The 11512-nt window shown below is 38.9% G+C and overlaps 2 protein-coding genes across 3 annotated transcripts in view; one reads left to right on the forward strand and one right to left on the reverse strand.

Moving 5' to 3' along the window:
* The window catches only part of TARBP1 (tRNA guanosine 2 -O-methyltransferase TARBP1), a 32258-nt gene extending 23248 nt beyond the window's left edge, over window positions 1-9010 (forward strand). The window contains exons 21-30 of the mRNA XM_086877791.1: window positions 414-524; window positions 1075-1224; window positions 2371-2457; window positions 3017-3213; window positions 3710-3791; window positions 5134-5305; window positions 5554-5745; window positions 6694-6818; window positions 7286-7422; window positions 8634-9010. Coding sequence (XP_086733917.1) covers window positions 414-524; window positions 1075-1224; window positions 2371-2457; window positions 3017-3213; window positions 3710-3791; window positions 5134-5305; window positions 5554-5745; window positions 6694-6818; window positions 7286-7422; window positions 8634-8799 — 1419 coding nt within the window. The 3' untranslated portion in view covers window positions 8800-9010. The remainder of the gene's footprint in view (window positions 1-413; window positions 525-1074; window positions 1225-2370; window positions 2458-3016; window positions 3214-3709; window positions 3792-5133; window positions 5306-5553; window positions 5746-6693; window positions 6819-7285; window positions 7423-8633) is intronic.
* Window positions 9011-9601: 591 nt separating this feature from the next.
* On the reverse strand, window positions 9602-11486 carry COA6 (cytochrome c oxidase assembly factor 6). 2 transcript variants are annotated; one of them, XM_023923613.2, is made up of 3 exons: window positions 11411-11486; window positions 11135-11280; window positions 9602-10056 (listed from the first exon to the last, which is right to left on the reverse strand). In XM_023923613.2, the coding sequence occupies exons 2-3, from the start codon at window positions 11276-11278 to the stop codon at window positions 9961-9963; spliced, it is 240 nt and encodes a 79-aa protein (XP_023779381.1). In that variant the 5' UTR covers window positions 11279-11280; window positions 11411-11486; the 3' UTR covers window positions 9602-9960. The 2 variants fall into 2 exon arrangements, with proteins under 2 accessions (XP_023779381.1, XP_086733925.1); XM_086877799.1 differs by lacking the exon at window positions 11411-11486 and having other exon boundaries at window positions 11135-11410.
* Between the last annotated feature and the right edge of the window lie 26 nt (window positions 11487-11512).

Here is an 11512-nt window from a genome sequence, read left to right on the forward strand (position 1 = left end):
TAGCTGCTTATGCATTGGCAAGAGTTTAAAGTCAGTGGTAAATTACTACAGCTGCTATTAGAACATCACCCTTACATTCTGGTACTGTAAATCCTGCTTTTGTCTGAAGAGCTAGGACTGGGTGGGTCCTTCTTTCCTCTCATTTAAGTACTGCAGAAAAATGATTATTTGTGTTGTGAGATTGCCCAAGAGGGAAAAAGTGAGTTTTACAAGGTATTTGCTTGCTTTATTATTTAATTATGAACTACAGAATTTGATTGTTAATTTATTAAGTAAATGTGTTTTCCTAAGTTTGTCTGCAATTCTCATCCTAGCTGTGTAGTAGATGATGCTTTCTTAGTACAGAAAAGTGTATTTACATGTATTCAAATTTAAAGGAAGAATAAGCAATAAACATTTTAATTTTCTTTTAGGATGAAGAGGTGTCCAGATCTAGAACACGCTATTATGCAAACTCTTTGCAGCACAGAATTAAAAACCGGGTATGGCAGACACTCTTAGTTCTTCTCCCAAAGCTTAACCAGGTATTGCTCTTTGCTATTATTTTTTAAATAAATAAATAATTACCTACTTTCAAGACCTAATTTGGTGTCATGCAAGCTGCATATGTTAAATTACAGCAGGATACAAAAGGCATGCAACCTGTAGCTGATGTGGAAGTTCTGTGTTGTAGAAGTTTTGTGTAGCTTTCAGTCTGAAGTCATGGATTTATCATGCATTTCCAGAGGACACTGGAAACTGATTCTTAGAATAGTGAATTTTAGGAGGCCAGATTGATCCTGTTAAAGCTAAAGTTTGTACTGACTGTCTGATTGTAAGCTTTTCATTTAGTAAAACTACTGCTACTTTATGAACAGTCAAGAAATTGACACGTGTTACTTTCACCAAATTGCTGCTTCATAAGAAAATATTTAAAAAGTATAATAAAGAAATTAGTTTTAAAATGTTTTAATTTGCATATTAAAATATATATCTAATATGATAAAGATGAGAATGTTCTTTTATTTATTTATTTTTTTCTTCATGGAAGTAGCTCTAGAAATACTAAAGGATTGCCTGATTTTGTTTCCTCAGAATTTTTTGTGTGGAACTCTTGACAGAGTTTTTCTGGCTGGATTCAGTAATAATCAGGCATCTGTGAAATACTTCATAGAATGGATTGTTATCTTGAGTCTACATAAATATCCCCAATTCCTCGATAAATTCTGGGATTGCTTTTGCTATGTAAGTAAGACCTTTGGCATTCACTTGAAGGGTAATTTGAACCAAAAGGGTACAGTTTGTTGTCCCATACCTTATTTTCTGTGTATTCCAGTCTTCCTTTAGAAGCAGTGGACTGTTGAGTAGTTCAGCTTGGAAGTGAGTCTGAGCAATAGTCTGAGATACTTAGAAATTTGCCACATAAAAATGGCCAAAGAAAAGTAAATTCTTCCTGTTGAGAGATTTCCTTTTATGATGTTTTATTCTGGCCAGAGTAGAGGTGGCACAGCAAGTCAGAGCAATCCAATTTAGGAGCCATCAGGATCACAGAGATGCCCTAGATTCTGATTCTCAATGTCTAAGTTACTTGTGGTTTCCACAGCCCACCTTCCTTTTTTGTCACAGCCTCTTTGTCAGTGAGAAGATGACACTTGCTAATACATATTCAGTTTGCAGCTTTTAATATGGCCTTCCCTCACGGTGGAGTTCTGTCACGAGATTTTAAAACTGAAGCAGGGTTTGAGTGACGATACCCAAAAGTCGTGAAAAGGGTGACTGAGGAGAGCTGACTATTTCAGAGCTCCTTTGAAAAGCTCAGGCTGTTGGAATTGCTGTCATTTTAGTAGATGATAATCTGTTGGATCAAAGTGATTTCATGCTGATAACAAGTGTACTAAATCACAGTGGTCCCATTCAAACCATCAGAGCGAGCAGAAAACACCTAGATTTATGAAAAAGGAATACAGATTGTATTTTCAGAGGCTCTCCTGGTGCTGAGGAATACGTTTAGTGCAGGTGGCTCGATGTACAACAGCAGTGCGAGCTGCAGATTGAACTCTGGTAGTGGGAGCCCCAGGCCAAGGGGTTGTGGAATGGAGCTGACCTTCTGCATTCCTGGGGGAATACAGTGAACTTGAGTTGAATTTTAGCTCACTTACACCACTTTATAATTTATTCTGATTGATGTGCTAGTAAAAAGCAAATAACATGTTAGGAAAAATGAAATCCTAATTAATATTGACCTTGTATTTTCAAAAATTTGGCTGTGGAGACACATAGATTTTTAATAGTGTTCATATTATTGCATGTGCAGAACATGGCATGAAAATGCATAAAGTATAAAAACATTTTATATATGCATATCTCTTGTTAACATTCTCTTTACTTCAGGATGAAGAAAATCTTAAAAAAAGTATCTGCACATTTTTATCAGTATTGGCCCACTTTGACATCATTCTTCAAAATACCTCAGAGAAGGTACATTTCTCTAAGAGTCTTCATTCTTTATTCACTTCCAGTGCATGTACAGAGTTCTGAATTGAAAATAGGACTGCTAAAATAGTTTAAATGTCTCTTTAATACCTACTTCCTACTAAGGTATCCTTTGTTATGCAAAACACTAACTCCTCCTGTCATCTCTGTGAAATATTTGACTTAGGAAAATTGGCTAACTTAGCAGGCGTTGTGGATACATAGAGCCTGATTACCTGTGACATTTTCTAGAATAGCTACTCTGGTTTTAAGTAAACATGTGGATGCACCTGGGTTTGTTTTTCTTGCTGCTCTTTTAATCAGAAGTAAATAGAGGTTTCCTTGTAGGCAGAATAATGATTTTTAAAGCAAATGAATACATTTTCAAAGAACAGGCAGGGCTGTAGGTCTTGTCCTGATGAGATGGAAAGAAGAAAATGAATATAATTTTAAAGCTTTGTGATTTCCAAAAGGGTGTCTTTTGTGGAACTTCTTCTTGGGCCACTCATAACCTCTGAATGGTTCATTAAAACTTGACAGAAAAGAAGCTTCTTTGTTTCTTTAGAAGCCAGCTTTGAAGAAAGCCCTCATAGTTGTTCTGCAGTGGTGTTTCAGCCATAATTTCAGCGTTCGGCTTTATGCATTAGTCGCCCTTAAAAAAATCTGGGGAATGTGCAGAATGCTGCATGTGGAAGAATTTGATGCTCTGACACCAGTTATTGAATCTAGCCTTCAACAAGTGGAAAACATGCACGGCACAGGGTTAGTAACATTCTCTACAGCTTAACATTGTTCTTCTGAGCCATTTTGCAGCAAGTTAAATTTTCTAAAATGGCACATGATAATTTTTATGGGGTTTTTTGGGGGTTTTTATCTCTGTTTGAAAAGAAGTTGATATGGGGAGACATGATTCAGAAAAAAATAGCAAAGGGAAGAGTCTTTACTTCCTTTTTTCTTTTTTTTCTGAACCATAGGCTAGTATCCAGTTTCCATGGGATACTTCTTGCCAAACTCACTCCTTTTGATAATAGAATTTGGAGATGTATTATGTCCTTCCTTGGAACAGAAATGAAGCTTGTTTTCTGAATGCTGTTTGTTTTTTAAAAAATGGGCCCTTAATTGTTGAAGTATTTTCTTTCCTGTGCGATATATAGTAAATAAATTAGGTTTGCTTTATGCCAATCTGATGATTGAATTTTAAAAAATATCCAGCACATTGCTTTTTTAATGTATCTTCCATTATTTTCTGCACTTGCAGGAATGCCAAGAGGAACTGGCAGCGAATCCAAGATCACTTCTTCTTTGCAATATTTCATCCAGTTGAGGATTATAGTCTAGAGGCAAGTCCAGGACCACACTATTTGTCTAGTTCTACAACTGTATTTTTTATCTTTTTTGGTATCTTCTAATGTGGGATGAAATTTCCAACTATTATTCATTTAAAACCCCCAAAAAATTACTTCACCCAGGTTGTGATGGGCTTTAGTCTAAGATTGCATCTTAGTTTTTGTATTTGATACTGTGTTAAAAACCCAGGTCAGTTAGGAGGAGGAATGTGTGATCAATGTGCCTATCTGTGGGAATTAATCAGGTTTTATATTTGTGACTGGAAAGGTTCGCTCTAGTAACTGAAGAGCATCTACTTAGTTGAGGTAGTTTATTAGGATTTTTAAGGCATCTGTTCCCAGAAGTAACTTGAAGTAGCTTAAATGGATTGTTTGATGTGAATCCAGAACACCTTTTTCAGCCACCTTTTTAGATATAGCTCAAATAACTGACAGCTGAATAAACATTTTCATGATTGAAAATGGAAGGAAGTCAAAAATAAGGGTGTAGATGAATAGAAGGGACAGAAGAACTAAGCTCAAAATACAAGATAAGTGTGGATATGAATGGGGTATATGTTTTTGCAGAAACAGTGCCATCTTTGACAGAAGAAATGGTTTCTTTTAACTGATGCTCTGTGAAATATTTTTGTGAACACAAAAATGCTGAATAGTGGAAAGTAAGAGTTCTGAACAGGAGAGAAAAAAACCAACAAAGCAAGACTAATATTGGTGAAGCATTTAAATGTATTCAGGGAGCATCTTCGCCTTTGTCTTGAAGGGTGCATTGGCATAAACAAAAAGTCTGGGTTTAAAAGTCTTTGACTTACTCAGTCTTTCCCTTGGGATGTCTGTTTTTTCCTTCTTGATAAATCATGGTTAGCTAGATGTATTGGTTGTGCTGAGCTGGATTTTACCACTAGATTTTAATGCTTTCAACTATTTTTCTTTTGACATTAAATCAATCTGCATCCTCTACTAGAAAGTTGTAAGAGTATTTGGAAACTCTTTAGTGTTACACATACAAGATTTTTCTCTAGAGCCTTGTGCTGAGTAGCATAGTGTTAATTCTTTGGTATTCTAGAATTTCAGAATGGTAATCAGTGCAGGTCCTCAGGAAAAGTGTAATTGGAGAGAGGACAAGTCTAGATTTATGGACGTTTTGGATAGCACTATTAAGTAAAGTTATGAATATTGAGAGACACATAGGTAAGCTGTATTAAGCACCAAGAAAAAACAAGTGTTGGAAGCATAGGAGGCTTGATAATAGACATGTTCCATTAAACTACCAGGGATTAATGATCTGTTTCTGCTTGCTTTGGTGACTCTGTGCTGATAACACTGTGTTGCATTGCAGACGATATTTTACACTCTCCCCCGCCTTTCGGAACTGGCTGAAGATGAATGGATCTCCCTCTCTAAATTTGACAGGTTCACTGACATTCCTTTGCCAGCAGCATTTCAGTGGTGCCAGTCCCGAGCAGAACTTCGTGATCTGAAACCAAGCGACTGGTCTCAGCAAGACATGGGTAAAATATAGCCAATCTCTCTTGATTTTAGTTACTTGGATGGAGTAGCTGTGTACATCTGTAGTCAATCTCAGCTCTGGTTTTCAGCTGAAGTGAACTTGTATCTATGTGAGCAGGACATGTCCCATAAAATAACAGTAGATGATGCATGGTATCTCCACTATTACCATATGGATCATCTTCTCTATTGAAGCACTAGTGTCACTCCCAATGGCATGTCCATATGAACATCCAGTTTGTTGTTACAGGTTCACATTCAGCTGAAGCAGACAGCCAGCCAGAGTGGACTGATGTTCAGAAAAAGATTATACCCTGGAAGAACAGTACTCCTAGTTTAGACTTGGAAACGGCATTTCAGGATCGTGCTGCTAAACTTGGCAAATCAAACAGCAGATTGATTGTGGTGGCCTCACTTATTGATAAACCTACCAATTTAGGAGGTAAGGTTGGTTGCACATTTTCAAACTTTGATTTTAGACCTTGGAGCACACTTAGATAATGGAAGTTAATTTCATTTTATGTCAATAATTAGAAAATTATTTAAATACTGCTCAGAACAGTAGATCATTATGCTGAAACTGGTAGCCACAGAAAATCCTACCCACTTCAGAGAAAGGGGTCTTCTACAGATATATTTTAAGGAAAAAATAGAAGTACCTACACATAGCATGCATTAATTAGAATTTTGATGTAAATCATGCTCAGTTTCTTGCTGATTCTGTATTTGCTACAGCTGAGTTTTTCCACTGTGTGTGCAGTTAAAGGAAATCACTTGCTTTTTTGTTTTTTTTCCTGTAACAATTAAACCAAATCTTGTAAACCTACAAGATTCTCATGTCCATTGGACAGTGGAGTCCCGTTTCCTGATAAGATTTCCTTTGTGATCTGTCAGCTGTGACATAATAAATCCTGCAAACACTTTATTGCCATTGTGTTTGATGTTAGCAGTTTCAATAATTGCAGTGAGTAATGAAAAGCCCACAAGCTGGTGCTGTCTGCATTGTAATGCTGTTACATCTCATCCTCTCTCAGATAACAGGTTCTGGGTTCAAAGCTTAAGCTTGTGTGTGGATGTGTCAAACCATCCATCCTTGCTAAGGCTTGGGCACTTAGCCCCTTACTTTGTGTAATTAGTATTGTAAAAGCATGTTGTCAGACACGGTGCTTTTATCATTTTTGTCTTTCTGCTAAGTTACAAAACATTTTTTCCCTGTAATTTTTATGGAACAAGGAGTGGCTTGGAAGAGCTGAAACTAATTAAAAATAGGTAACTAATAGGTAATAGGTAAAGTAGCCATTTCTCTTTTGCATTCTTTGTATTTTCCCGTGGTGTTCTCGCTCAGTGTTTATTTTCTACACAAAAATCACGTTATTTCTTGTTTTTGTAGGTTTATGTCGTACAAGTGAAATATTTGGGGCATCTGCACTAGTTGTTGGCAGCCTTCATTATATACAGGATAAGCAGTTTCAGCATCTGAGTGTTTCTGCAGAGCAGTGGCTCCCCCTTGTTGAGGTGAATGGAAACATTTTAATAGCTAAAAAGTGTACTCAGCATCCTCAGTCTGTCAAATGCATAGTTCAGAGTCTTACATTTTTTATGTTGAAAAAATGATCTTTTTCTTTAATGGAAGCTCCTGCTGTTATCTCTGATGCTTTATCTTACATGTTTTGGGTCAACCTTATAAAAAAGCATTTAGAAAATACTTGCAACTTCTTATTGCTGTGATAAACTGATTGTGTGAATGTCATTGTTAAATCTTTCTTCATGGTATTGGAGGGAAATTTTATGGTATTGCCTAACTTTCTGTGCTACTGCTGAAGAGCTTTTAAAATGTTAAGCTATGTATATGGACAGTCTTTGGGGATAAAAGTAATTTAAAAAAGTGTCCAAGTAGATGGTTTATTTTTTTTTACAATAACATCAGAAGTTTACTAAAGGTGATATTTAAGTATATTTATATTTCTGCTTTTAATGCACAGGTGAAACCATCTCAGCTTGTTGATTATTTACAGCAGAAAAAAACAGAAGGCTACACTATTATTGGTGTGGAGCAGACAGCTAAAAGTTTTGATCTTACAGAATATTGCTTCCCAGAGAAATCACTATTACTGCTGGGGTAAGAGCTCACAGTTTTGTAAATCTCCCTCTTTTGGGGAGAATTTTATAAATCTCCAGTCCATCCCTTTCTCTAGTCAGAGTTTGGTCATCTGAAAAGGTGACACTGCTACAGGTGATTCTGGAGTGGGAAATGATTATGGAAAGTGCAGTCCTTGGCTTTGTGTGCTAAGGACCATGAGGTACTGGCAGCTACTGAAAGACCCTTCCCCTATTTAATAACCTATCCATACACTGTAATACCTTTTAATAATGGATGAAGGTGGCAACAGCATGGGCTGTGTTTTCTGGGAGTGCTAAAGATACCATCTGTCCAGTGTAGTTATATGGGCCCTGTCTGTTTGGGCTGTGCTGAGCTCAGCCAGGAGGAGGCTGTGTTTGCCCTGCTGAACTTGGAGAGGAGGGCTGGAGCACACTGAGTGCACGGCCGGGAGATGATTTAAAAGTTAAGGATGAGACACAAGATGAAGTAGCAAGGTTTTGCAGTTCAAGCAGACCTTGAGACAACTTCAGAGAAAAGCAGTTTCCAGTTTCTATAAGCAGAGAAGCCTCAGATGTGTGATACAAAGAGGGGGAGACTACTTAAAGAAATCTGCAGCAAAGCAATGCAAGTAAGAAAGCTCCTGGCACCTCACTCACTGCAGGGCTACTGAGTGAGACCAGGAAGAAGGGTCTGGCTGTCCTCTTAGGACAAAGGTTTTTTCCAACTTTTTTATATATAGATTGTCTTCAGAATAGAGCACTCGTAACCACTTTGTTCTCTTTTAATTAAAAACAATAGTTTTAATTACCAGTAAACTTCAGGATCCTCTGGTGTGCTCAGATTTCACATTCCTTCATGCTGAGACCTGAATGTAAAGTGGGCACTTGAGCTTTCCAGCAGCTTCATACACTGATCATTTCATTGTAATTGGAGTACAAAAACAAAAGCAGAGAGTCTTTATGCTGGGTGCTCAGCTATTATTGGACCAGTGAACTGAAAAGTGAATCTTGCACCAGGTTTTTTACATCAAAATTTAAGTTGGATCTCTCCATGTTTTCTTTGGAATGTATTACTGTTTTAAAAAATTCATTTCTTGTCATCGGTTATCCCGTAGGCAGATGCACCATTTGTCAAAAGGTGTTTGGATGCTGTTCTGACATTTGTACCTTTTGCATTCTGGAACACACATGCCCTCTCTCACATACAAGTTACTGTTTCTTCTTTACTAGAAATGAACATGAAGGAATCCCAGCCAACCTGATTCACCATCTGGATGTCTGTGTGGAAATTCCTCAGCAGGGCATTATTCGGTCACTCAATGTCCATGTGAGCGGAGCTCTGCTGATCTGGGAGTACACAAGGCAACAAGTGATCAAGCAAAAACAACAACAGTAACTGCCCAGTCTTGTGCCTTACTGTACAGCTGGATGGCTTCCTACGGTGCTATGACATGAAATTCTGAATAGATGAGATAAAAACTCAGGGTGAATGAGAATTCTTAACTTTGCATGTTCTGTTCTCTGTAGTGGTCAGAGTGACTTTTAAATGCCTTAATACTTTACCTCCTAAAATTGTTGCATTGGAAATAAATACTATTTATATTGCATGTGGCATGTGTGTTTATTCTGCTGAATGTCAGCACAGCACTGTGAACAAACCCAAACTCGAAACACAGCATTTTTACTGCAGTTACTTTGGTTGTGGTGACTGTGCTTGAAGTCGTGCCTTTAGCCATTGTATTAAATCATTCCAGCACGTAGATATATACTAGATTATATGATTTCTGGAAGGCAACTTCACTTGCATAATTACATTCAATGCTGCTCCTTGTTTAAATGCCTTCTATAGTCACATTTATTAATCCTGCTGTAAACAGTCTGTACCTGTAAATAAAGCTGCATCACTAAGGCAATCCAATTCTCCAAAAGGCCATAATGTAAGAATGTGATAAATAACTACTAGCAGAGATACTGACTGAAAACCTATCACCAATGTACATATTCCTATTGCTTATAAAAAATGAGCATACTCCAAACAGAAAATTACATGTCATATGCACAGGATCCTTTAGGTCTTCTAATGACCACTGTTGTATAAGTTAATATGTGACTTAAACTGTATTTTAAAATTCTTTGAAATATGTGGTAAATGACAAATACAAATTTTATTATACAACCCACTGCTTTTGACAAGAAAGGCAAGTTGGAATGGACTTTTTTATTTTAGGAAAAAGCTGGTTCACTTACTGAAAAACAATTTCATTTGAGAATATATACATTGGAGTATTAAATAATCATTTATTCCTGTGAAACAATTTTACTAATTATACATTCAAACCCTTAAATTTGTGAACAGCCCTGCACCATATTTCTTTGACTTAAAAAGCTGTCCATGATCCTTTTTTTTAGCAGACACATGAGCCCTGGCAACAAGAAGAGCACTGAAGTCTGCACTTCAGGGAGACTGCTACATTACCAGTTCTTGCACTCAAGCAGCTTTTGTTGCTTTCTCTGGCATCTTCTATAGTCACTCACACTTGATTTGAGAGCAGAGTTCCTAAGACTTTCCAGCAGCTTCTGGAGGATGAAACCCTTCTGTTTCAAGCTTCTTTTTATATTTTAAGAAGTCTCTTCTTTTGTCAAAGTGTTTAACCTGTTTAAAAAGAGAAATTATGTTCATCAGAAGAAACTAGCAAGACGAAGGGGCTTTGTGTAAACAGTCTTTGGTCACTGAACTTAAGGAGGATTTTAATGCACTAGTTAGGAGTTTCTCCTGGTGAAGACTAAAGAGTGGCATGTTTAGTTTTTGGGGGTTCTTTACCATTTTGAAAGTCAACTTAAGTTTTTTTGAAATTCACCACCCTGTTATTTCATGAAGATATTATATGCTTTTCTCTTTTCACTGCTCTGAACAAAATCATTTGTGAAGCAAAGGCAAGTCCAGCAGCTTTTCTATGGTATCACAGCCTACATAACCTCCGAGTGCAGTGTCTAGATAAAACCATCATCTCTAGAGACAACAAATAGTAGGACTGCACTGTTCCAAGTGTGAGTCAGTACAGCAGCTGTGAAGTTACACAACTTTTCAAATTACTTCAGTCTGCTACCTGCAACAGGATCTGTTCAGACCCTCAAACACCATTGTTACTAAAGGGCAGTGCCTATGAGAAAGGAATTCTTACAGCTTGAGCTCAGGAAACTAAAAAACACAACATGAACGGGTTACATGCAGATGCCTTACTGTGAAATTACACTGCATGAAAAAAAGGTACTTTTATGCACAAGGTATCAGTCTTAAAATGCGCTGCACCTGTGGCAGCTCCTTTCTGTACTGGCCTTTAAACAGGAATTTCTGGGTACTTCTACAAGCTTTCAAGTATCTTCTAATATTTTGTTTTGTTTTGTTTTTTAATTAAAGCAATAATCCAGTGTGTTTATCTGGAAGTTTGAGACAGTATTTTCCATTTTTATTGTACTACACTCTTAACGCTGCTTATCTTGGTTCGCGGGCCAGTCAGGGCTGCGCTCAGGAGCTGTCCTTTCCCAGCCAGCCACAAGCGTGCAAACCAAGCCATGCCTGACACGGCTGCAGGGTTCTCTGCGGGAAGCTGCAGGTTTCTCTGCGGGAAGCTGCAGGTTTCTCTGCGGGAAGCTGCAGGGTTCTCTGCGGGCTGCCCAGGCTGTGCCCTGCAGGCAGCTGGAGCTGCCGGGGACGCGCGCTCGGAGCTCACCCACTGCTGAGGGCAGCGCGCCTCAAAGGCCCGGCGCAGCTTCTCGCACTTGGCGGCGTCATCCCCGTGGCTGTCCAGGCACTGCCAGAACTCGTCCCGGGCCCCCCAGCACGCCTTCCTCTCCTCCATCGTCGGCGCCGCCATCCCTGAACACAACACACGGCGCTGTCCGAGCGCTAGCGGCTGCCATGGAAGCGGGGCCGAGGCTCCGGGGAAGGCGGTGCCGCCGCCGCCGCCGCAGGGAGGGCCCCGCTCGGCCCCGCACCCCTCACTCACCGCCCGGCTGCGAAGGTCGCGCTCCGGAAGCGATCGCGGCGCTTTCCCGGGGCGCGGCCGGGGCCCGCCGTGTCCCTCCCCTTCTCCTGCCCCGCTCTGCCT

The sequence above is a fragment of the Cyanistes caeruleus genome, chromosome 2, assembly GCF_971803275.1.
Source record: "Cyanistes caeruleus chromosome 2, bCyaCae1.hap1.1, whole genome shotgun sequence".
NCBI classification, from domain to species: Eukaryota; Metazoa; Chordata; class Aves; order Passeriformes; family Paridae; genus Cyanistes; species Cyanistes caeruleus.

Coding starts and splice junctions, on each gene's coding strand:
- COA6 (XM_023923613.2), bottom strand. CDS start 11,278: ATGGCGGCGCCGACGATGGAGGAGAGGAAGGCGTGCTGGGGGGCCCGG. Junction 10,057..11,134: donor CGCGCTGCCCTCAGCAGTGG/GTGAGCTCCGAG, acceptor CTTTTTAAACAG/GTTAAACACTTTGACAAAAG.